This window comes from Falco punctatus, assembly GCF_963210335.1.
Source record: "Falco punctatus genome assembly, chromosome: 9".
NCBI lineage: Eukaryota > Metazoa > Chordata > Aves > Falconiformes > Falconidae > Falco > Falco punctatus.
In genome coordinates, this window is record NC_137589.1 from 1,709,472 (window position 1) to 1,737,230 (window position 27,759).

A 27,759-nucleotide genomic window follows, 5' to 3' on the forward strand; every position below is an offset into this window, starting at 1 on the left:
GCCAGTCTATACGTAATTAACTAGAAATGCTTCAGCATTTCACAGACACGGGAACACCTTCCAAAATAAAATCCTCATTACTCTCAGCACAGATGATAAGAACTCAGAAGACCTGAAAGCAAAAAAAATGTTTCTCTTGAAGAGAAATACCCTCCTGCACATACTTGGAAATGCACCTGTGCTGTAGCTGGTTTGATGGTCAGCCCATTATATTTCGGAGCATTACAGGTATTGAAAGAAGGATTAAAAAGAAATTAAATCCTCTGAATACAGAGGTGAAGGATTCATATATTAAACAGGATGATTTAAATTGCCCAAGTCATAGCCCAGAAAGTAAGCCTTTCCATCTAACTGATGGAGCACTAACAACACACCAAAAGGCTGGCCTAATCACTGTGTTCATTGGCTCATTTCCACCGTAATTTAAGTATGTCCAAAAAGCTGTGTTAACGTAAGTTGAACATCTGAAATTAACAATTACTGTACCTACTTAGATAATGAAGATGCATAGTATACAGCTGAAACTCATTAATAACAACTTCCTAATGGTGCACTGGATTAAGGTTTCAATAGTATTTTTCTCACTCACCAGACATGAAAACAATTATTAACAGGGACAGAAAATTATTATGCTCCATACCACTGAGGTATACCCATTAATATTCTCCTCATGACAGCTAAGCCCCTAAAAAGAGGATGCAATTTAGTCCTGGATAGTACTGCAATGGATAGTGGTGTCATTACTCAATTCTTAAACATCTAGATGCAATGAATACATAGAAAGAGTGTAACAACAAATCCAAAGTTCTTTAGAATAATATTTTAATTGAACTTGAAGACCTTGACATTTTTGTATCTTCAGGGGAAACACATTTTCATATGTAGCATGGTCTTGTGAAATACATAATAAGAGTGCATAAGCTGTCTTTATTTACTCCTGATGGGTTCCACAGGGCTAAGTTGTATATTGCTCCAATATAATCTATAAATGAATAATTGTTCAAAGTACTTCTGTTCCCACTGATGTCTTTTTCCATTAATTTTCTCCCTTCAGAATAGGCAACAATTCCCCACTTTCCTGTAGTTCCTGTAAAGAAATATATACAGCAATTATTCCTCTATGTACATTTTGTGATTACGCTAACAAGATTTCAGTAGGGATGGTTTACGAACAAGAAGAGAACTCACTGGCTGCTAAGGGAATACACTAGGTGACTCAGTAGAGGTCCCTCTTGACCAAGACACTGAAGTTCATAATGCCGTTAAATGTTAATAATGTTAAATTCTACTTTCTGTTTATTTAGCAAGAGAGGAGATTTATTTAGTGAAAAGACACATCTTCAAAGGAACTGGTTATTACCAACTTTACTAGGTAAAGCCCTGTGTATATCTCTTCTAGATGTAATTTGAGATATGTTTTAGGCATACACAAAATTTTACAACATCCAGAATGCCTCCCATAAAATGAAAAAATTACTATCCACTGATAGATTTTGTTTGTACCACACGTCAAAACAAACAAGACAGTAAGAGATTTGTAAGAGTTCTAAATAAGAGGTGCTTGCCCTTATCCTCTTGATGATTTAAATTATAAGGCTGTTAACTATAAGAACTAGATAACACCACAGAACAGTTTTAAAATAACGTGTTGTGGGGTATATATATTCTTTCCCCCCATGTCAAGAGAAACAACCATCTCAATTCTCTTACATAGGATGCTGTATTATGGAATGCATTTTAAAACACTGACAACACTCATCTACCCATACAAGTTAGTCAGTGTGAACTGAATACAGTCCCAACAATGCAAAGAGACAAATTACATTTTAGATACCAGGGACAGAAGTGTTTTGCAGCATCTACGCAATGCCTGAAACTCTACTCACAGATGACTGAAATAACCCACACACTTGTTAAATAAATAAAATTAAAGTAATCTATGTAATTTAAGTAATACCGGTATTTTTAGAACTAAATGAGATTTATTGATTGCATCTTCCCAGGAGTTACAATGTCTGAGGAATTGGCTATAAAACATTCAGACAAGAATGGGCTCAAGAGTATTTGGGGTTTAGAACACTGTGCCTGCTCTGTTACAAAAATCAAAAACCAGAGTAAAAGATGCAGATCTATTTTTGTTGCTTCAGGGTCTGTTCAAACAACTACAATAAACCTTACTTTCTTCCAGGAATGAGACTGTTTGCTAGGAAAAAAGTCTCGCCCACCTTATTTGAGAAAAGCAATGTCAGAAGTAAAACTAGGAAGAGAAACCTTTAAAAATGCACCCACAGGGTAAAAATGGTCTTTACAGTAACAGTAACTGACTGCTGTCAAGAAAATACATTCCACTGCTAAATCTTGGCATATGAGAATGCTGGAGATTTAGGGCTCCTTTCAACTGCGTGTTGAGCTAATAGAAGGCACAGTAAAACCAACCAAGTCATTCTGTTTCAAGATCTAGGGCCGCTACATGGGAATTTCTGTATGTTATGGACAGAAAAACATTTCCACATTTATAAACAAACAGTCCATTTACATTTCAAACAAGATTCGCCCATTCCTACCTTTACAATATCCAGCCCTCCAACAAGTTCACCTTTCACATATAATTGAGGATACGTTGGCCAGTTTGAATAGGTTTTTAATCCTTGCCGCACCTAAGAAAAATGATCTTAAATGTAAACTTCAACTTTAGTAAAAGCAACAATGAAATCCTCAATTATAAAGAAGCTCACTTACCTCTTCGTCTTCCAGTATGTCAAATGTCTCATAATCAATGCTACGGAAAAAAGAAAAAAAAAAAAAAAAAAAGGAAAAAACAAAATCATCTACTGTGGAGTTCTGCAATGCAAGACCCTCAAAAATTCCAAATGGGTACGTTTACCAGCTAGCTTTCAAAGCACTCAGAATTAACAGGTAATAGGAGGAAAATGTCAATGCTTTATGCATCAAGAACTGTAATGTAAAAAGTGTTAAGTTTCATGGGAAACTCCTTATAACACACAGATAACAGCACAATGAACTAAAAAATTAAGCCATGTAACTTAGGTTGTAACTAGACAAAATGTGTTCAAAGTAATTCCTTTCACTATTAGCTAAGACACTCATACTTTGGAGGTTTTTATTAAGGAGTCAACCAGCTGCAGCTAATCTCACCATTTTCATCTACTACTTGCATAAAAACACAAAAATAAAATGCCTGTGTAAACTTGATTTCTGGTTGATTCATGCAGGAGTTTCGGTATGAATCTCCTAGGATTCCAAGGACTGGCACTCTTCAGTAACTAGCAAGTATGTAGATTCCTGCAAGTGGACTAGGGCCAGTGACAAGGAACAATTATTTGAGTAACTGCTACTTATTTCTGAGTCGCATATTGATATATAGTTATCTATCATCTCAAAAAGCCCATTCTAACATCTAGTAATCAAAACAGCTGCTTAACCTCTTAACTAGCAGCACAAATGAAACAAGAGGTTTATTCAAAGGAAGAAGATACTAATCTCTCTCACTACAGAAAGAATTGCTTTGAAGAGGAAAACTGAGGCTAGATAACATGCAAGGTTCCAAGCCTAAGGAAACAGATCAAGAGGGACCTCTCTAAGAGGAGCTGCTTATCAGAGTGGAAGGATTTCTTTCATGTCAACAAACACAGGGAAAAAAATAAAAAAAGAAAAATTCAGTGTTGCTATAAACTTCTCAATCCGAGCAAGACAATCACTATGTAGCAGTGCTAAAGCAGCGTAGTATCTGACACACCACACCTGACTTGGTATCAAATGAGCATAGTTGTGATTTACACTATGGGCTTTCACATAAAGATACTTCAGAAGACTCTTAAGGAAAATTATGCTTGGGGAAGTTGTCCAATAATATTTTCCAAACTCTTTATTTATAAAATGTAGTTTTTGAAACAGAACTGGCTTCCCAAATTAAATTAAAAAAAACCCACATACATACCCAGTACTATTTAGGATTTCTGTAATTTGCCTGCTGAATCCACATTTTGCCATCTAGAATACAAAACACACATATGTTAAAACATATATCTGCTATATTTAATTCACAAAATTCTAAGCCCTCAAGCTACACTAAAGCGATTACCAATTTATTGCTAGTGATGACCTTACTGGATAAGCAATACTGTTAATCCCCTTTTCATTCTTCTTTATACTCTTTGAGCTTTAAATAGTACTGAATGTCTCTCTCTTTATATACTCTGCTGAAATAAATGAAAACACTGAGAATATTAAACACTTTCCTCACTTGTGGTGTGACATGATACAAGGTGAATCTGTTTCCTAGGTTTGGCATTACCGTCTTGAAAACTAGTTAGGCTTGATTATTCTCCAAACATTCAAAGAGCCAAAGCTTTAGATATGATGGGTGTAAATGCTTTATATGCATTTGTAAAATAGACATTTTTCATTTTGAAACATACACTGCCCTTCACTTACCATTTCAGAGGGAGCAGCAATCTATGGTCAACTGATTAAAAGGCTGCATGTACAGCAAACTCCCAAACAAAATTAATAATTGAAAGTATTTTCTGCAAACTCTTCATATTGACAGTGTGCGGACACAGAACACTCACCATTTTTTAGACATGGAATTTTTAATCCAGCCTATCCCTTCTTACGGGTGATTTCACTCCACTAGTAGCTCAAGCAAAATCAAAACATGTCGAGCAACCTGCAGTCACATGAATGAGCTCAGTCCCCCGCCTCAGCCTCCCTTTAACTAAATAGCATATGAACAACTTCAACAACATGCAATCACTAACTACAATTATTGTCTAGGGTACACCACTCCAATGAAAAGTCCAAGTTAGGTGTTGTGCAAGTAATTTTTGACAAGAACTGCAGTGCAGTACTATTTATCCCCTGGTTACTCTGAGTATGCAACACAAAGCAACAGACTGACATTTAGGTTTATAGTCACTTATTATTTTAATCCTAACTGTTAGCAGTTGTCCGTCCTTAGTCACTACCTTTATTTCAGTGAGCAAGATAATTAAGTGCAGCTTAAAGACAGCAGGCATAGACCATTCCATGCATGTGAGAAGATGAGGGGATCATTTATGGCATGTGGCATTATACTTTAGCCTTAAAAACATCTAGCAGCTTTTTTTAAATGCAGTTCTGAAAGCATAATCAAGTCAGAGAAATTAAGAAGGATAGGACACACCATCCAATTAGGTCAACAGGGGAAAATGTCATGAAACAGGCATCCAGAGATAAAGTTTTGGGCAACAATGAAAGCGTACACCCCAAGTAGGCTAGCCATCAGGGGCAAGCACTCAGAACATCAGCAGAAAATCCATTATCTGCAAAGGCAATCAATAACTAAGACCAAAAGGACATGCACAGTTCTTCCACTCATTCCTGAATTGTAGATCAACTGACAGACAACACTGCAGGGCATCGAATTCCCCAATTTCACTGTAACACAGCTATCAGCATTTTAGCAATATATATCTGTCAGGTAAAACAGGGAAAGCTTTTCCATGGCTTATAGAAGCACCATATAAAACCACAACTAACTTCCCAGCACTGTTAATTTTCACTAAGCAAGGAAAGCAAGGGAAAAAGAGTAATTGCACTGTTTAAAAAACTGTTTAAATGTAGGATTTTCTGCAACACTTAATCTTACCTGTTTGCTTCCCTTCATAAAAAGCATCACAGGAGCTTTGTTTATCAAGGTTTTTAGCCTACAGAAGGCACAAAAAAGACAGACAAACCAGCTTGGTTATTATCCCAAGCTTTGCTTCGATAGGAAAACAAAATGCAAAAGTGGAAAGACAGCAACTCACAGTTTTATCAAATGCATTTAAAGCATTATTATAAGCAAATTATTACTTTGAATTGCTTACAGTAACTCTAGGGCATGAATTTGAACCATCCTGTTACCTTTAGGGCAACAATTTACTTTTCTAGATTGACCTCTAAGTATCAAGCAGCAAAAAGTTTAAGGAGAAACATCATTTCAGGATATTTTAAACAGTGTCTATATTTAGTGATTTACTGCTTTTTCCCATACTGGATGTAATACTTGGCATTTTTCATTCTCCCTCTGACAATGTCTCTGCATTGCAGCGTAAGAGCCATACCTCTTGTCCATCAGTCCTAAGTTCTATGCATATACTGACTAAGGACTAATCAAAACTGAAATTCAAGAATAGATCTTTCTGCCTCATTGTGCCCGTTCCACTTCTGGTCTATCTGCACAACCCTCAGACACTCCCCTTCTTGCCACCTCCTTTCAGAAAAGGCTTTCTGCAGCAGCCGACAGAAAAAGTTAGCAAAGGCTCCTGTCCAACAGTTCCCTGCTAAGGGCAAACTACCAGGGGATCACTTTCTGCAAAAGGTCGCTTTGCATGACTTGCGCAATGCAAAAAAGAAAAAAAAAATATCTTTGCAAAACAAAACTGAATGAAGCTTTGTTGGTGATCTACAGCCTTTGCACGTGTAAACCTCAAAACAATTTTTTCTAACCAAGTTGTCTCTAGATTAAAAACAACAGCAAAACTAAGAAACGGCTACAGCAAGGGTGAGCTCCAGTAATCCGAGCTGGTTTCCCAGCTGCCAGATCAATTTCGTGAAATCAAGCTGATTTCCACCGTCCATTTTCAAGGGTGTTTTCAAGCAAAGACGACAGTTAATTGATGGGAAAGATCAAACATTGAGTAAAGGAACATGATTTATCATTAAGTAGATTCTACTACTGATATTCCTTCATTTTATTAAGTCTTCACATGCGTGAATAACTACCTTACAGGGTTTTTCTTACAAGTGACTGATAGAGTTAATATAGTTTGTAAGAGATGTCAGTTGCTCAGAAGTATGAGGTTAGCTACCAAGAAAAACTAATCTGTGTCATGGAAAAAGAACTTCCCAGTTATCACCAGAACACAGACCTCTGCTAAACGAAGTGTGTTCACTCAAGAAACAACCACCTACTAAAAGCTGAAGAACAAACTAGGCAACAAGAAGCTACCTGCAACTTCTCCGGTGAATTTTCAGCCAGTTTTGCTTCAGGCCATTTCTACATCAAAATCTGATAAAATTGATAAAAACTTCACACATCTGTTCAAAAGATGCTGGGCTGCTCCTTAGGGGAGACATTTAGCCATACCAACAATTTTAAGCTATTAAAACACATTAGGTAAGCAGAGGACACTTCCCATTATCTTCTTTCCCCCAAAAGACTAAGTAAAGCTAAAAACTATTGAATTTATACATAAAGTTGCAGCTTATTATAGTTGCAAGTTTGCAAAAAAAGAAAGGAAAAGACTAAAGTAAACTTTTAAAGTTAGTTTTTAGAAGGCCAGACTGAGACAATCTCATCTTTACCTATAATTTAATCTCAAACTGCAAAAGGTAGTGATGTTTTGTGTGGCCTTGGTGAAACAATTTACAGCTCATCCTACTAGAGTAACAAAAGGTAATCTCAGCCATAGAACAAATTAAAAAGGAATAAGGACATAGCTGTAAAGTATACATTATCACCATATCGAAATGGCTTCCATTCAATTATTTCTCCACTGTGGCAAGAAGGCAAAAAAACCAGACCCAGTCACATCTAGAGCACTGTAAAACTTCCTCTTACCATCCTCAGACAAGAGGGAACCTGTGCTAACTTATTTCCCTTCAAGGTACAAGCCATTTTCTTGGTAAACCAACCCCCCTTTCCAGGTCTTAATGGCAGTAGTCACATAAAAACTAGAAAAAAACCCTGCCACATCTACTAACAACTTCTCAAACAGAATCACTTCTCAGATTATCTGGAGCTCAAAAGCCTGGGGCACATCAGGACTTCAAACGGGAAGGTTAAAAGGACAAATTGGTTTCTAGATATTATATGATTCAGGAAGCAACACACTTCCTACTGCTGCAGCACATATTCATGTTGCCAAGATGGAAAAAAAAAACCAGGAACTGAAGGACACGAGTAATCAAGAAAAATGAGGAGACAAGCCTAGGTATTTTCTCCAGTGACATTACAGTTAATGAAGACTATGATAAGCGAAGCTAACAAAAGCTACTAATGTCCAAATGATGATTTTCCCAGTTATCTTCAAAGAATAAATTCTTAAAAGAGAGACAAGAAAGAATCTATATATTCCTGCTATAATTAAGAATTAACAAATTACAAGTATAATAAGTAAAGTCTACTGGAACAGTATAGCTTAATACATACACAATATATACAATACATATATAGTTTAATACTCAAATGTAACAGTATAGTTTAATATTAAGTGATGCTTACTGTACAGAAAACAGAACGTACTAAACAACTGCATGAGTTCTGTAATTAAAGAAAATCTTGACACACTTCTGATAAAGTCAAAGAACAGAAATTGTTGTAGGGGGCTCCTCCTATACAAATGAGCGTACAGGAAGCCTCAAAAATAGACACCCTTAAAATAATGATGTATTTTAACATCATACCTGTCCTCCAACTTCTGTGTCTTTGGACAGATTGTATCCAGTTCTCCTGATGCCTCAAGTTCCTAGGGAGGTTGGGGAGAAGAAAAATCAAATGTAAAAAGCAAGAAAAACGTGCTTCTGACAACCAGTAAGATTAAGAATTTCTCAGGTTCTAACCTTGATAATATCAAGTCCGCCTATAAGCTCTCCTGCTACATACAACTGCGGATAAGTTGGCCAATTAGAATATGTTTTCAGCCCCTGACGAACTTCTTCATCAGAAAAAATATCAAAACTGCTAAATGAAATACCATGTTTGTTCAGTATCTCCACCATTTGTTTGCTGAAACCTGCAAACACAAAAAGAGGAATTACATGTAATTTTGAACAAAGCATTCCCATGTCTGTTCTAAACCTTACTCATTTAAAAAAATCAAATTCTTCTAGACAGTAAATTCAGAAAAGCTCTAGTGTGTTATTCTTTGCTCTATCAATATCCTCAAATATTATAAAGGGGTGAAACACCTATTTATTACTGGGATTACAAAACCAAAGTATATGGGCAGCTTGCTAAATCTGGTGCTTCTCTATTTAGAGAGCTACACAGTAAGTAACCTTTATCAAAGCATGTCTGTTGCTCCAGCATACAATTAAAGCGAAGTTAAATGTATTCCCTTATTCTGACTTTTCCAGCTCTTCTTCAGTGAGCCTTCACAAAGAACAAAAGCTTCTCAATGACTCCAACAGCCTTCTTTTCACTCCTATAATCACACGTGATTTTCTCTACCCCCACCATTATTCCTCCAGGTAGTACTGAACTTCTACACCAAAGTGGATAAAGTTGACACACAAAGTGAGCACCAGGACTTACACCCACTATGGTGTCATTAGTTTAACTTAGAAATTTGGCTTTCACAATGTTTTCTACTAAGCGCACATCCTTTTTCCTACTTCATGGTAAAAGGCAGATTCCCTTTTTTTTTTTTTTAATGTTTTATGTTCACATGAATACTTAACATTATTTTACTACCCTTGTGACATTTTCATACCATGTTTTGTTTTCTTTTATGGCAGATCTTCATTATGTCCTGCTCCGACAACACTCAGCAGGGTATTAAGCACTGAATATTACAATGTAAACATCCAGATTTTCTAAGTTTATTTATTATGTAGCCAACCTGTGAAAAGTTTCTCCCTTCCATAACTAAGCATCTTTTTCTTAAGAAAAGAGTTATTTATAAAAAGTTGTAGGTATGAAAATTTTATTACAGAATTTACAGTCTATAACCACCTAAATCTTCCTGCACTAGAGAGAGACCCAAACAAAATTTCACTTTCAAACAATTCTCCTTCTAATGAGAATCGTGACCTTAAAATAAAGTGAAACAGTAAACTGATTTATTTAAAAATAAGATAAAATTGTTTTTTACATCATTAGTCTCTACAGACAGTCTTCAAAAATCACTTTAAAAGCAAAACCACACCACCCATGCCTTTATGTCAACAAGTCTGTTCTTTATGGGGTAGCCTGAAGAGAAACCTTAGACTGATGTTCAAAGTCACCTTCATCCACTTCACACTTCCACTGACACAGAAGCACAAAGGGACCTCCAGAGAAGACATCAGCCTCCTGGATGCTTCACAGTGTATTGCACATATTTACGCCATAAGAAAGCAGATGAGAAGTCTGCTGCACTTTACAACACAAGGAAGCCAACAATTGATGATCAAATCTGGATTCACAACTCCGCTGTTCCTCCACAGTGTTACTTGCTCGGCTATGAAAATTATGCTACTCAGGAAAAATAAGTACATTGCAACACATTGAAATTTGGCTTCATTTCTAACACATAGTCTTTATCGTAAAGTATTTCAACACCTGCCACTGTTGCTTGCATGCACATCCCTTCTAAGGAAGCAGAAGCTGCCTAGACAACACTATCATATGGTTTGCAAAAAGGATCTGTAAGAATCTGTCCATAAATCAATTTGGTAATAACATGTGCTTTATACCTTTGCCAACTCATTCTATTTTAGATGCAAATGTCCTTGCAATTCTACCAATTCCTTCAAAGAACTCCAGCAAATGCTGTGCAGGCAATGAAAACCTCTACACAAATACCAAAAAAACAAGAGACAATGCTTAAAGACCTTAATAAAGGTATAGAATAATAAAAAAAAAAAACCTTTAAATGGGACAAAGAATCAAAGTGCCATGCAAGAATAACCTTTGATTTCAGCCTGCAAGACCACCTATTAGTTTTTGAAATATGGATTTTTACTACAGCTTTCTGCCGTTTTCATGATCTGCAATTTATTGAGATACGAAGTAGCAGTATTTATATGTATGGCATCTAAGTTGCTTTTCTTTCTACAACTGAAGTGTTAAGTTCATGTACAGCCTGAAGTAAAACACAGATTCTGAAATTTTTCATACATCTGGGAGTTCATTAGTAAACAGCTAAAGGCTGATTGCTGATGGTTATTCCATCGCCAATATATTAACTCATTTCTACTGTAAGGAACTGGGGGGGGGGGGGGAAGCTTTATTTTAGCTGTAGGCAATTACATGCAAACTAGAAAGATTGATTGGTTATGTTTCATTTTGAAGGGTTATGGTAGCAGTCTGGAACTGTTATGCTTAAGGATAAAGTGCCAGAACAGCTTCACTTTCATAACAAAAGATTTAGGTTGAATTTCTGAAGAAGTGCCATACATGCATTACAAGGAATAATTAAACCACTAACAAAATGTTTTAAGTGGTTATCTAGATGATCATAAATGCCGGTCCCGATTCTACACCAATAAAAACATCCTAAATAAATTACAGTATTGATGAAGCAAATAAATGCTACCCCAGTCCAAATTAATTCGCTGGAATAACACAATGTACATAGCAACCACATACAACTGGCAGTAAACACAATGCCAAGGGGACAAACCTTGCTTTACACTATGCTTCGTGGGCTTTTCTACTGAAGAAATTACCAACTACAAGGAGATCCCTAAATACACTGCTGGATAAGGTTCCCTCTACTTGCCACTAAAGACTCAAGTGCAAGTCTATTATTTGTACCAAAATAGATACGATTCAAAAATATCTTAACCTTTAAACAAGCATGGCTCCTTTTATTTAATTCTATTTTCACTACTGCTACTACTGTTATAACAGATCCTTATCACCTCTGACAAAATGTTGTTACCTACACCTTGAAAGAGACTTTGTCTGTCCTAGGAAGTTTAATGGACCTAACTTAATAACATCTCCCAGCTACTGCCAGAAACTATCACAGCAATCTAAAGCTGGCATGGTGTTTAACTGCAAAAATCAAGAGTTGTAAGCTTAGATGACTTCATGCATTGCACTACATTTTAATACTTCCAATTTTAACACATACCTCTATTTACATAAGTACCTCCTGTGCACTTCTCATGAGGTACCAGGGATGAACAGTAAGAACTGAAAGCTTGAGGAATATTTACTTTATCATATTAGGACATGCAAATGAACCCGTGTTATACCCTTAGGTCGCTTTCCATATTGAGCTCATGATGAAGTATCTAACTAACCTTAACCCTGATGCCTCAACATCTTTTTCCATTTGTTTGTTGGGTTTTGGGTTTGTTTGGGGTTTTCTGGTAGGATTTATTTAAATATCTTCACACCTGTCTCCCATCAAAAATTCAAACACAGGCAAAACAGTAAAGGGTCTTTTCTCTGCATAACTTTTAAATTCTGCCAAGAATTCTGCTCAATGCCCTTTAGAAAGCCAGCCCTCTACTGAACACCCCCAGAAATCCAAAGGAGAAATGGTGTGCCTGTGCCATCAACTGATCACACTGATGCAGAGGCTGATGTGGGTGTAAGAAAGAACCTGGGCACACCAGAAGTTCAGAGGATTGCCTGCAAACACCTTTGAGCTCACCATGGACGTAGCATACACCATGCTTTACTCTTAGAGTTTACCGTGCACCTGCCAAACAACTCACGCTGCAAGCACAGCAGGTCCACTAACAGCAGTGTCATCCAATGCAATTAAACATAAAGCACATGTATCTGAATAAGCTAAATAGTATACACCCCAACTGTACTCACACAAATATCAGGAGCTCATCAGAGCGGTGCTCTATTACACACAGGTAGACTTCAAAAGTCTACTTCAGAATAAGCCAAAATCTCCATTCCTACAAAATTATCTAGAAATTCCTATGACGACACACCACTTTCACACACCTATAACCATATTGTTACAGAATACAAATACAGAATTATCTATACATAAATAGAAGGAACTTCATCAGCTCTTCATAGGAGCAAACACCTACGCACAAACCGCTAGAATCCCAAGTTAATACCCAACAGCACAGTGAACGTGAAAGTTCTGACAGCTGCGATTATTTCTGAAACTATTTCTACTGAAGTGATTCTGGGATTAAAATTAGTGCATTGAAATGAAACAGCAGCCTTGAAATTAGAGAGGAAAAAACCTGAGAAAAACAGTGTGCAGATATCACCATAGCAGAAGCCAAATACAGTACGGGAAGCCTCAGTCCATCTTACACCTTCTCTCAGATTTCTATAACCCTTTTACAGCAACATCTGAAAAAGCAGATTGTAAAATGGCATGCAAATATTTTAAGAGCCGCTGGAAGTACACAGAGGCAATGAGAAAAGCTGCATGCAAGACCTAAGTTTTCAAATATTGTTTCATGACTTTCACATATAAGCCTTCCTTCATGAAAAGGGCAGCAGGCACTACACTAAACTCCCTCCAATTAACAGTGCCTGACAGACTCTCCTCTCCTGCCTAACACACACTGTATGTATCCTTCCAAAGCTGCTCTTTGTAATTCAATCCAGACCAGCAGCTTCAGCACTGTTAGCACTCTGCTCTGCTCCCTCATTTGTCAAAATGAGGACACAAAACCACCTAAGTTAATGAAAAGACTCATATTTACTCTGTGGACCCAAATCCTCGATTTCAGTAACTACAACTATAAAGAACTACAATAGCTCTACTGTAATAGAATGCCTTCACAGACACAATGCAAAATAGCAAAGGCAATTTGGCAATTCACGTATCACAGATCTGCATTATTCTCACTTCACCAAATCAATGTGTTCCATGTCATTATCCTTCCTTTCCCCCCCTTTTAACAGTACATGGAGATAAAGACAATTTGAATCCTTCCAGGTTAAGATAAATGGACAACAGAACATATAAGTTCAATTTCTTGTAGGTCCTTTTATACCACTTCCCCCATTTTCCTTTACGTAGCTCTTCACTTAGTTTCTCCTGGACACACGCCAATACAAAGCACAAGCAGCTATGTGGGGACATCTGCACTTGAAACTGTTAACTGAAATTAATACTTAAAACTGTGGTGAGATCTTCCATGGCTGGAACATTAGCAGTGCATGCACACCACAAGGATATTTGGCAATTACACGAATACAGCATCAATAAATCACCACACCACACCAACAGTTCAAACCCAGCACTCATGAACTCCTGAGCAGGCACAAGCAGCACTGCTCTGTCTCCAGGCTGCCTGTGCAGAGCCCTTACCAAAAGGAAGTCAAAAAGAACAGTGTAGAGTCCTCATGTCCCTCCTCAGGAGTGTTTTAAACTTATTTAGTTCACATGCATCTCTGCCACGATATAGGAACATTTATGAGGAACCCGTCAAGCCTATGCATGCTACTGTAATTCATGCACAAATAGACAAAACAATTGTTTTCATTATTTGTTTTTAGACACATAACTGACGTTTTGCATTACAGCAACTTTTTTAGCAGTTATCTCTTTATTGGTTCCATAAATATATCGCACAGCCCCTTCTTCAGGAGCTTAGCAGTAAGGAGGTAGCTGTTGCTAATTCTTTTCCTATTCTCCTGTGGTGTTTCACAATTTCTTCATCTCTTCGGCCCAGCAATGTACTTGGTATGATTTGCTCCATAGGATATATGGATTCCTTTGCTAAGCAAACAATCTTAAGTCATCTCAGTGTCAGCTACTTGTCGAAAATGACCCATCAGCGTTGCAACATTTGACATGTGGACCAATTTGGGGAGAGAAAGGAGGTAAAAGAAGTCAATGCAACATTTTTCCCCCATCACCTTTCCCTCCCGTCAGTTTTAAATTTTTGTAATTATATCTCATTGCCACCACCCCCAGAATAAGACCTTTTCAGTCTTCCCATTCCAAGTGAAGTTCTGGAGATAAGGAACAGCTGGTTTTCCACACTGCATTTTGCTTCCCCCCCCCCACACACACACACCCCAGATGCAATATGGGTCTTGGGGAACAAGCTGTTTACGAAAAACCCACATGGGACCTAGGGTTAAGTGTTCGCTTCTGTTAAGATATCAGATAGAAAAAGACTGGTGGGTTAGAAGCAGACTGGCAAGCGAAGATAAATTTCAACAAAGGCAGGACAGGGATACAAAGGAAACAACCTGGAAAGTGTTGTGAATTGCCAAAACCATGCCCCAGAGCTACACCAGAACTAGAGGGAGCCATAACCAAACAAGAGCCTCCAAAAGAGTGCTGTCTGGTTCAAGCAATCTCCATCCTACATCAGTGTTACTCCCCCATTTACCTCTCGCAGCTCACCACAGAAGGACCTACAAGATTAGTTCTGCAATCCAGCTTCTTGAAACGATGTGAGCAGAAGAATGGCAGCTTCGTAGCACTTAATTTTGTCTTTTAACATTTGTTTATGCACTTTCCGTATAGATCAACACTTCAAGTTAGCTCGCACCCAAGCAGTCTAAACAGTGTGCAAGAGTTAAGAGAATTAGGTTTAACAAAAGGCATTTCCACTGCAGCAGAAACACATGCTACTGGTCTTCCAATTTTACCACTCAGGGTAGTTTTGGTTTCTTTCTCCAAAGGGCAACAGTGATAGTGGATGTCAGTCAGTCAATTCCCTGAACTGAAACATTTTCTTCAGACTACTTTACATTCTCAATGTGGAACTTGCTGCACAAAATATGTCATGAATAAACACTGAGCTACCTCAGGAGAAGTGTCCTAGTTCAAGGATAGCATTGCACATCACATTCTTTAGAAAGCCCCTAAACTCTGTGATTCCATTTCCAAAATTTAACTAAGGGAGCAACAATTGTCTAGCTGCACATAAGCAGTATGAAAATATTTTCATTAGTACTTCTAGACATACAAGACACCGTTGGGATGTATCTCCCCCAAACTGAGTACATTAACAACTAGCCCAAAGCAAGCGCTGTCATGTTGAACACAAATTTCAGAAAACCCTTACCACAGCGAGGTTCTTTTGGAGACCCTTTCATAAACAGCATGCAAGGGGCAGCATTGATGAGTTTCTTTAGACGTACGTTGAGATCTTCTTTTGCACCATCGTTAGAGCCAGCAGAAACAGAAGTGCTGGACGCGTGGCGCTGTACTTTTTTGGTCAGCTCTGGGGCATGTGCACCATCTAATCTGTCAACTTTCTGAGAATTCTAAGGAAACCAAAACACAGGCTCGTGTTAAAGCATTAAATTCAGAATTTGTACTGTAATAAAAAAAATAATAAAAAACCACACAAAGTATAGATTTTCAGATGTAGGGTGCATTAGTGTATTGATCTTTTAGTCAGTTTTTAGCTCCAAGACTCATACCATTCTGTTGGCTGGCTACTGCTAATGCTAGCAAATTTGCTATTAAAAAAAATTACTAGAGAAAGTATCTTGCATTTTATTATCACAGGCAAACATGACCCAAATAGACCTGTCATTCCTACCAAAAGATTTACTTGGGGTTTTGGCATGTTGTAGAACTACAGCTAGGCAAGGAAACATTACTGAATTTTTTTTGACTCAATACAAAGTACAAAAACTAAAATAAAAACTACGTAAGAATCCTAAAGCCATTAAGGAAGCTCTGAAATATTTCATACGAAGTGTAAGAACCATTTCTATCTACTTTTTTAGGTTCCACTGGATAGTTAAATCAGATGCGTAAGTGTTTCTTCACTGAGAAAGTTCTTAAGGTTCTGCTGTTCCGGCTGTTGTATTAAAAAGGTATACATATTAAAAATCCACATGGAATCCATTTTCTCTTACCTTAAAGAATAAGAACGTTGGAACAGAACTAATTCCATATTTTTCAGATACTTCAGGCACAGCTTCAGCTTCCAGCTAAAAAAAAACCCAAAAAACAAAAACAGAGGAAAAGATTATTTTCATAATCTTCTTTAAAGTTTGACTGTGGATGTCAATCCTGTCTAGAATGTTCTTCTAGGCATTTTATACATTTAAAAAGGATTTGATGCAGAAGTTTGTGACACATTTGCATTTAAATGAGACTCACTGGGTTGGCATGTCATCCACTGAGCCTACACAGTGTCAAAACAGGTTCAGAGGTTTTTATTTTGTTGCACATTTCAAAAGATGCCTGGAGGCTGCGAATAAAATTTTTGGTGCACTAGTGACCTAGTAAATTTTCAATCATATGCAGCTACTACTATATTGAAATCCATAAATCATTGACCCCAGTTATGTCATGATTACAGTGCTTATTTTCTGCCCACAGCAATTCTTGCTGTTTGCTCTATTGACTAATTTCAAGGGGCAGTACATCATGACTGACATTTGCAGCCTTCTGCAAATTATGAAGAAAAAAAAGGAGCGTTTCTTCAATAAGCTATTGATGTCTACTAAATTTTATTTTTAACTCCTGCAAGGCTACCAAATATTGAGTGGCAAACTTGTTGAGATTATTGGTTCTAATTTTATTCAGCATTCAAATGCATACCTTGAAATTATATAACGTAGTAGTTTGACAGGAAAATACATGTTTTAACTAACTCAACTTGTGATTTTCTGTGCATGGGCTAAAAGCTTACTTGAGTGGCAGAAGATCTAGTACAAGGTTACGACACTGGTTGTGTAACAACTGCACAGTTAATGGTTAAAAAAAAAATAGTAGCATTGCAGGTAAACCTGCAATCCAGTGTACAGGAGAAAAGGCTTCTCAAATTCCTATTCCATAAACCACACAGTGAATGAACAAGCACAAAGAGCTACTTAATAATTTGCTCCTGCTTGCCCTTGTCCATCCTTAATGTATTTTAGAAAATACTGTGACTGTTCTATTAGCCACAATGCAGTGAACCTCTGAATATTTCAGTATTACAGCACGTTTTGATTTGCTCCAGCTATATAGGCTCTTAATGAACCCACTAAACACAGGAGCAACCCACTAGATTAAGTCAAAACAGAGTGCAAGCTTCACCTCCATTTCTGAAGAATCAATTCTCCATCAGGATCAACTGAGAAACTAAAGCTATAAATTGAAGGCTGTAAATAGATTCCAATTATCTATTCTCTTTCAAGTGACAAAGTGATTAAGTGACTTCTACCTATAATATTAATTTTCTTTTCCAGTAAAATTTCCTACCTACATACTTACGTTCCACTCCGGTGAGGTTCGCACATACAGAACAAATTCAATTTCCTATTTCAGTAACTTGCTCTTACTGGTGCAACTTCTCAAAACACTGTTTCTAAGCGTTTCTGGATATAGACATACTTTCATTTTAACCAAGCCAAGGATCTTAAAAGAGTCGGGCTACACAACTAAAATGAGAAATCACATTCAGAAAGACGCCAAAATTTACTGACAGTTTTGGAAGTTCACCTCATTATTACTTAGCTCTATTCTACAATGTAACTGTTTATGATTTCCAAGGCAGTAACACTACTCTTGGTTAGTCATCCGCAGCCCTCTGATTCTTGCCAATTAAAAGACAGACTGGCTATTCGGGAATACAGACCAAAATCCCAAAAAGGTACTTCCAAAATCAAACCCATTGCCCATGTGGAGCCCCCTCACAAAAAAATGTCAAGAAAATCCACCCAAGTCTTTCTCTAAGCAAGTACAGCAGTAATACTGGGGGGGGAAGGAGGTGCTACTACCTTAATTTTGTAACACTTGATCACTTTGGAGCCTTATTAAAAAATAAACTAGAGCTGAATAATAAAGGTTGTAAATAAATAATATATGAATATGAATAATAAAGAGGCAACAGAGTTTTCAGACTTTCTTGGGCCTACTAAAAGCTGCAGCAACTCCCTATAAATTTAAGCATCTTGAATTTTCAATGCTGACAATTAGTCTTTTGAAGCTCCAATAAAATACTACCATTAAAATAGTTGTCCTTCTGTTTTACAGATAGAAATGCCAACTGAGAGGAATCATTAAAAAAACCACACACAAAACCTAAAGGCTGTAAGAAATCAAATTAAAATACTCACACACAGCTGGCTGCTCCATTACTCCCTGCCCTCATAATCACAGAAGTGTCTCATTAACAAGAGAAAGTTGTTTTAAAACAAACAGCATGTTGATGAAGTGCATTCATTTTTCCCTCCACACTGGTTCTCTTACTAGGATGTGCAGACAGTCACAAAAATAAAGCATCTCATCTGTGTTTATATCATCCAGCACTACGCAACTGTCATCTTAGAGTGACAATGTTGCACAGACTTACATTTACCTTCCTTTAAACTTCACAAAAATTGTTTTTCATCTTTAGTATCAGACAGAAACAATCCCTATGAATTACTAGATCCATTTAGCTAACCAGTAACATCATGGTGTATCTGGTTTGTGCGGGCAAGGTTTTGGTAGCGGGGGGCTACAGGGGTGGCTTCTGTGAGAGGCAGCCGGAAGCTTCCCCCATGCCCAGTGGAGCCAATGCCAGCCAGCTCCGAGACGGACCTGCCGCTGGCCAAGGCCAAGCCCATCAGCTACGGTGGTAGCACCTCTGGGACAACATTGTTAAAAAGGGGGGGGAAAAAAAAAAACCTGCATGACAGCAACTGCAGCTGGAAAGGGGAGTGAGAATACATGGGAGCAACAACTGTGCAGGCACCAAGGTGGAAGGAGGGCAGGAGGGGCTCAAGGCACCAGAGCAGATTCCCCAGCAGCCTGTGGCAAAGCCATGGCAAGGCAGGCTGTCACCCTCAGCCCATGGAACCCACCGTGGAGCAGATATCCACCCACAGCCCACGGACCACCCCACACCAGGGTAGGGGGATGCCCAAAGGAAGCTGTGACCCCATGGGCAACCCACCCCGGAGCAGGCTCCTGGCAGGACCTGTGGCCCCAGTGGCGAGAGGAGCCCAGGCTGCAGCAGGGTTGCTGGCAGGGCTTGTGACCCCAGGGGGGACCCAGACTGGAGCCAGCTATTCCTGAAGGGCTCTACCCCGAGGGAGGGGCCCACGCTGGAACAGCGTGTGAAGAACTGCAGCCTGTGGGGAGGACTCACGTTGGAGAAGTCTGTGGAGGACTGTCTCCTGTTGGAGGGACCCCACGATGGAGCAGGGGCAGAGTGTGAGGAGTCCTCCCCCACAGGAGGAGGGAGCGGCAGAGAAAACACGTGATGAGCTGACCACAACCCAAATTCCCCGTGTACCTGTGCTGCTGAGGAGGGAGGAGGTGGAGAAAATCAGGAGTGAAACTGAGCCCAGGGAAGGGTGGAGGGAAGGTGTTTTATAATCTGGTTTTATATCTCATTATCCTACCCCAATTTGATTGGTAATAAATTAATTTTCCCCAAGTTGAGTCTGTTTTGCCCATGACTGTAATTAGTGAGTGATCGCCCCGTCCTTATCTTGACCCACGAGCCTTTCACTGTATTTTTCTCTCCCCTGCCCAGCTAAGGATGGCAGTGATACAGCAGCTTTGGAGGGCACTCAGCCTCCAGCCAGGGTCAACCCACCATACATGGGAACACATGAAATCTGCAGCACATTTGAAAATAGTGTTGCCAAATTCATCTCAAATCCAGGGATAAAAATCATGCTTTAAAAATTATGGCTATCTACAGAACTGAAGGACTGAGACGCTGCAGGCTCAGAGAAAACTAAAAGCTCATTTGTTAGGCAAAATAGCTACTGAAAAAAATCCTTTGTTATATCTTAGTAGACTGATTTCTTTCTTTTTTTGTTCCCTTCTTTAAAGAGCATGATAAAATGAAGGTGTTAGTTAAGCTTGCAATACCAAGACGAATTTGGAAAGACCTAGAATTTTCATCCCACAGATTTTTGATGTATCTCTTGCATATGTTCAACTTGCATCTTTAAATGTGAAGCAACAAAGGAACCTTAAAAACAACTTTACCCATGTTTTGTAATACTTTATTCGTACTTTGTAGTAATGTCTCTCCTCTGTTTAAAACAAGCCTAGCTGCCTGACTTACCTTCACAAATGTAACCTGCATGTGTTCCTTTGCTAGTGCTGCCATAACCTCATTCATTTGAGCACACTGAGGAGCCCATGGTGCCCAAAAGTGGACAACTACAAGGGACCTATAAAAAAAAAAAACCAAACCAACAACACATTAACTTTTAAAAATAATCATGCAATATAAAAGTTTGATATGTCACGCCAAAACAACCCAAAGACAAACACAAAAAATGCCCACCACCCACATAATCTTCCTGAGCAAAAAAGAAAATCAAACAAGTGAAACCAGGAACGTTTTCTATGACTTGCACTGACAAGGACTTTAATGCTTTTTCAGAAAATACTCCAAAACCAAACCAGCACTGCTAAGGTAATGCAATACAAAGAAAAACATTGTCGTGCATTTTGACAGTAAGGCATCATCCCATATGAATGGGAGACAGGAAGAAGCAGCAGCAGAAATACTGAAGCTCAAGTCATAGACTATAGGACGCAGACTTTGAAGCACCTGTAGGACAAGCACACAGAATCACTCTTGGGCATCCCGTGCCTCTTCCCAGGAAAGCTTTCTACCTTCACAAGGTCTGGGAGCTCCAGAGCTCTGCAGCTTCACCATTGCTTTTCTCCTCTCAGTGACACTATTGCCTCTTCAATAATTGTACAGGGAATAAGGTAGGAACTTTTCAAGTCTACTGAGACTTCTCTAAAAACACGGTATTCTTATGATCAAACTGGGTACCATGAGATAGCTCTCATGAGCTTAAACAATTGCACTTTGATGACAACAGTGACAAGCTATTTGAACCTAATTTTCAATTCCATTTTCCAGGTTTGCTGAAGACAAAACCACTAGACAATAAGGGATAAAGACTACCTATAATGTACTACTTTTAATCTACTTGGAAAAAGATGTAGAAATTAAGTCAACCATACCAGAGAAGCCATTTAGTGTCTTTTATTACTAAATAATGACAGTTCATGATAAATTTTAATAGCTATGCAGCAGCACAACATTCATATCAAAATAGTTAACAGCTGTGTTATCTGACCACAGCGCTAAACTCAATTGCAGAGAACTTTAAAATTCATAAACTTATTTTCCAAAGCAATTCTAGAAAATGTTGGTAGAAATATAGTAGGATAGCGTTGTTTTTTTTTTTTTTTCCATCATGTCATCAGAGTGTGGTTCTGCTTGAAAAGCTGATGAAAACTGGCAAGATATACAGGCTAGTAAAAACTTAAATTATGGAACAACAAGGTAGTTCTATTGCAAGTGCCAGCCTTGCAAATTTAGACCTGAGCTCAGGAACAGTTCAAGACATCTTCTCCAGGGCTGTCATCTGTATAGATTCTTCCAGCACTCTTGTACACGAGTCACCAACAGCAATGATCCCAAAGGCAAACCGTCTCTCTTTAATTACAACAAAATAGCTGTAAGGCTTCTTCGGATTGATTTCACTGCTTACAATTGACACTAGCATTTAAACCCCAGTAAAGGCTCATTTCAGTGATTTACTTTTTACTTACAAGTGGGATTTGACAGGGACTCCTTGAGAAACCCGAGACCACATCCCACTGCTCAGAGCACAACCGTAACTGCAAAACTCTGTTTCAGCATGTAAACTTTTATAACAATGCTCTTTGTGGAGCCCAGCTACAGGGCAAATGAAGACAGAGATTACAGCACAGGTAGATTGTGCAGGAGCTTTATCTGCCCTCATAGCAGATAGGTATTCCAAACATTACTACAGCTGTCAGCTCATACACATTTTAATTAAGACTTTTGAGCCAATGGGGACAAGCACTTCACATCATGCTGCAACCAACATTTTTTGCCACAGAGTAATGAGGTGAAAATAATTAGGTAGGTTGGGAGATGGGGAAGTCATTTATATGTATGAGAATACCCAGTCACAACAGACAGAAAATTTTAAATGAAAAAAGCAGCAGCAGTTCAATATTTCAGAAGACAGACCAAGCTCTGAGGCAGAGAGTAATCAACAGTTTTGCTCCAGGACTGGTTTTCCTGTACTTGTTCATCACAGCCTTCATCTGAAATACAAATTCTGAGACCTCCTCCAATATCGTTCTTTAACTATGCACTATTTATTGACGCTGTTAAGAGCTCAGGGAAGCCATTACAAATGGATCAAGGATGAATAAAAACTTTTCTTTAACTCAAGTTTTGTGATGTTACCGTAATCTTCATGAAACACGCTACTCTACTCTGATCTACTACAGCTTTTACAATTAGAGAGAATGAAGTTGTCAAGCTGCTACTGCAACTACACAATGACTGTACATTGAAGAAAAAAAAAAAAAAAAAAACAACACCACCTCGCATCTGTTAAGCTATAAGTAGGACAAGAAGATGCTTCCACTGGCTAAAAAAAACAGCAGAAGAAGGGAGAACAGAGAACACAGCAGTATTCCAATGGCTATGCATCAGGCCAAACCTCTTAATAACTAACTTGACCTAACACTCTTTTTAATACTTTCTAACACTAACACTTTCTTTCCGTTAACTGAATGCAGGAATGCATATTCTTATCCTGCTACCAAGAAGCATTTCACAAGTGCTCAGTTTAATTTACTATGCATAGCGGGACACATCTGATCGCACGAATGTCAGCTCCAGAGAAGTAGAGGAATAATCACATGGTTATTTAATCCTCATTCCATCAGAGCCTGCTCTTTCCTTGCCAACATACAGCTGCAATGCACTCAATTTAAAAAGTCTTCTTCAGGAAGATAAAAAGTAACTTGCACAAAGGGTTGGGGGGTTGTTCTTTTTTTAAAAAAGAAAAAATTAATTCACAGGACAAGTCTGATTTTGCAGTTTGACTGCACTCCCAGTATCTGAGCACTTTAAGCTTGAAAAATAGCAAAAGTAATTCAAAACTTTAAGAAAGGAAGAAAATAGAGTTTGCAAAATGAAGCACACAAGTGATTCTAAACAAAGTATTTCCTACATTAGAACCACGGTATTTCTAAAAAACCTCTATTATTACCTATAAAAGAGGATACTAACAAAAAGGTTATGACAAGTCCCTAAGTATCTTTTCCCATAAAATTTCACATTTTGAAGTAAAAGCACAGGCCCAAAACTAAAACTCACTTTCTTTAACGCAACCTTTTTAAAATTGACTAGCAGAAGAAAAAAAACATATCACACATTCTTCTGTGGAAAAACAAAAAGCCCAAAGTCTTGTTTCTATAGCATATTAAAAGCAAAAAAAAAAAAAAAAAAATCTGCTCGAGACAGACTGACAAAGCATAGCTTTATACATCAAAACAGCAAGAACTCTGATACAGATATCCAGAAAATAATTACTCCACAGGTCACCCACCTTTTAGGTAAAGAAGCAAGTATTAATACTTGTAATTTTGTAATCTTTCTCTGCCAGGCAGCTCAACTCGCTTGGTTTTACAAGCTGATTTTCCTAAAATGTAGTCTAAGTTTTTAAGTAAAACAACAGATTACAGAGTGATAAGTGGTTCAATAATTTTGAAGACATTGGTCAGTTCATCCTTGCCAACTGTAAAATCTAGATGCTTTTTGAAAAAATTAAACCTTAAAATTCACACTTAATGTGTAACACAAAACTAATAACCTGATGCAAGAAAAAATATTTTTCTGAAATAAGGAAACCTTATAAAAATTAAGTGTCAACATAAAATGCTAACAGTTGCAGCTGATTAGCAGTGATTCTATCAGTTTGGCAAAATCAGGAAGTCCATTTAGAAAAAAATAGTAGAAAAATTGCATTAGTGCCATCCTTTTTGTCTAAAGCTTCATCTTTGAGGAGGAAAAAAACTTCCTTTCAAGAGATTTTCTCCTTATCCATCTTTATTAAAGTCAATGTTTAGAACTTCTTTTTTAACCTTTAAATTTCAAATTCACATCTAAATGTGGAAGGTACCTTAAGTCAGCCAACATATATTTTAAAGTTCTACTACCACTGAAAAAAAAAAAAAACAGTAAAAAACAAATCTATGATTTGGGGGTTCTGTTATGTTTTGTGAGTGCAGGTTTGTTTGCTTTCTTGGTTTCTCAGCAGTAACAAAAACCAGACAATTACTTTCAAATGAAGCAGAGGAAGAAAGTTATCAGTACTATCAACTCATCCTAGAACAAAATAAATGCACCTAAAATACTCATATCCATTAATCAGAAAACTGAATCATAGTCTGTGGACAAGGGGAATGAGAGAATTCCTGAAGGTTTTGTTGAAAATAAGTTCAAAATATTGTATTTGTTCCTGAAGCCATTTTCATTTCGGTGTGTGTATACACATGTGACAGAGTTTCCTCTACCCAACAATTCAGTTGAAAAATAATTATAGAAAGGAAAACTGGAAGTCAAACAGCAAGTTTCAAAGAATCTATTTTCTTCTTCCAATGAGCAACACTTATTCAATGTTTCCTTATGTTGTCTTTAAGAATGTGATCCTGGTAGTTTTATCACCCCTTTTAAACCACTCATTCATTTTCCTCTCCTTATTCCTTTGAGGGCCACTTGCTAATACAGCTGTTAAATGACACGGAAATGTTTTTGATGCAGCACCTTATTTTAATGAACTTTACAAGACCTTGTTAAGTGCATACTCAGCTAATGAATTAAAAGATGTAATAACAGTTACTAGACCTTCGATTCAACAAGGCAAACCAGCAAAGCTCATAACCAAACCTTCCCTTCAGCAGTAAAGCACCCGAGTACCTAGTCATCTTTAATTACAGTAGTGGCTTAATTGCAGCAGACTCCCTCCTACCAAAGCAAAACACAGATGCACACAATTTTCCCCCAAAGTGCCCAAGACTTCCAACACCAGACCAAGAGCCACTGCCCAGTGGCTCCAGACAATCAGCGGTCCATGGAAAAAAGCTGCCCTGTTACTGATTATTAAGCCATGAAACCAGATTAATGAGAAACCAGCCCTGTTGCGTGAGAGGTGGAACAATTTGGTTTCACGTTGTTTCTCAATAAACAACTTAAACGCTGCTGTTTTCATTGAAAATGTTGTGCAGTCATTGTTTGTTTTGTTGACCCTTTACGGCTCAGGAGAGAAAAAAAATATTCTTAGGTGGCATGGAAGTTCTGTTTTTCCTGCCGACCTGCCCGTCCAGGCTTCCCGTTCCCTGCAGAAGGCGCCGCTGCAGGCTCACCCCCGCCCGGAGGAACCGGGTGCTTAAAAAATAACGTGTGGAAAACCGAACCCCACGTCCTTCTTCAGCCTTTTTTGTTTGTTTGTTTGCTTTTGATTTAGCTCCGAGGCAGTACCGGGCCCCTTCCCCTCAGCAGACGCCGGCCTTCCGCCGAGCTCGGGCCAAACGCGCCAGGTGACCACGGAGCCCCGTTTGGGGGGGCCGGGAGCGGGACCGGGAGCAGGCCCGGCGCGCCCCACCCCCCACCCCGCAGGGCCGCCTGCGCCACGGGCCCGCCGCAGCGCCTGGCCGCGGAAAGGCAGCGCTGCACGCGGCCCGGCCAGGCCCGCCCAGCCCGCCCCCGGCGCGGGGGTCCCCCGCCGGCAGACCCCGCTCCCGCAGGGCCCGGCAGGCCGTACCCCCCGACCCCTTCCCGTCTCCCGCCGGTGCCCCGCCTCACCGATCCTTCTGCTGCAGCAGCTGCTGGAACTGCTCAGCGGAGGCCGCCGCCACCACCTCGCCCGCCGCCATGGCCCGTCCGCCGCCCCGGGAAGGCAGCAAGGCACCGGGTGACGTGCGGCGGGGCCGCGCAGGCGCAACAGCGGCCGCGCCTCCCGCGCAGGCGCCGCCCGACCGCGCAGGCGCCACGGCGGCCCGGGCCGGGGCGGGGGGCGGCCGCAGTGCTGCGCCAGGCCGGGGCAGGCCCCTGCGGGCAGGGCCCCGCGGGCAGGCCCCAGGCCGGCAGCCTCCGTCTAGCGCGGGCCGCCGCAGCAAACGAGGGGCCACTGAGCCGTCGCCCGTCCGGTGGGCGGGCTGCCCTGGGGGAGGAGGGTGTTTTGCATGCTGTGGTTTGCAGTGCCGCTCCCCTGCCCCTCCGCGGCCTTCGGTACAACCGAGAAATAGGGTGCGGGCTGGTGAGCGTCAGTCTGGGGAGAAGGCGCTGGTGTGCAGTAACGAAGGGGGTTTGTTCATGGGGGATGTCCCCCGCCCCACACCAGCCGCACTCGTGGCTCCGCAAGGCCCTGCGCTGCTCTGGTAACAGCTGAAAGCAAAACCTCGAACTGCCTCAGCATTTGTGAGCGAGGAGAACAGTCCTGTGTTTTGCGTGTCTTGGGTATGTTTTTAAGTAAAATCAAAAAGCCTAGTGCACCTATCTAAATGCGGAGATAACTCTGCTATTCACAAAAGGTCCCTGTTATGATACAATTACCAAGACCACTTAAATTTTGCACGATAATATCCATTAAAGCTTTTAATATCATATAGAAAATCCACATCTTCAATAATTCTGTTGGTTTTCCGATTCAACTGATTCAAACAAGACCTCAGGTTTGTCTTCACCATTCAAAAATTACTACTACTTAACATTTTGTTACCAAAATAATGCACCTTTTGTTTCTTAAGACTTAAAGATTACAATCCAATGTAATTTACATGAAGACACACAGAAGTTTACGGTATATAAGACTATGTATTAGCCCATAAAGCTGCGAAAAAAGACTAATGGGTGTGAGAGAGCTCACGGGCTTGCAACTGCCTTCTGCTCTGGAATGGGAAGGCAGGCAGCATGCTCAGGCAAAATAATCTTTTGCATCAAAAGCGGCATCAAGGCAGTAATTTTTCCAATGAGCTTGACACAAGAGTGCTTGCACTGTAAAGTAATAGCAGGAGACTTAAATCCTCAAAAAAGAAACGAGGTACAACAGGACAGGTTGGTTGTAGTGATTACCATTCACATCAAATTGTTGTTCAGGACCAACATACTACCATTACAATTTCTTCGTATTTGCCAAGATAGTTTACTGAAAAGAATCAGATACAATGCCAACCTGAAATTAGATTTTCACTCCTTAAGCTCACTGCCCATAAATATGCAACTGTTACAACTCATGCTGCTGGAACCGGGATTACCACTGGTGATGGGGAATCGCATTTTGAGGAAATGGAACAGGATAAGAAGAGTGAA

The 27,759-nt window shown here is 39.3% G+C and overlaps 1 protein-coding gene across 1 annotated transcript; it reads right to left on the reverse strand.

Annotated features, from left to right (window-relative positions):
* Positions 1-805: 805 nt before the first annotated feature.
* On the reverse strand, positions 806-26,492 carry GLRX3 (glutaredoxin 3). The gene is made up of 11 exons (XM_080403450.1): positions 26,254-26,492; positions 20,662-20,770; positions 16,520-16,594; positions 15,715-15,916; positions 8,608-8,780; positions 8,452-8,513; positions 5,651-5,708; positions 3,959-4,011; positions 2,740-2,779; positions 2,565-2,657; positions 806-1,087 (listed from the first exon to the last, which is right to left on the reverse strand). Exons 1-11 carry the CDS (start codon positions 26,322-26,324, stop codon positions 1,037-1,039), a joined length of 987 nt encoding a protein of 328 aa, XP_080259576.1. The 5' UTR covers positions 26,325-26,492; the 3' UTR covers positions 806-1,036.
* Positions 26,493-27,759: the final 1,267 nt, after the last annotated feature.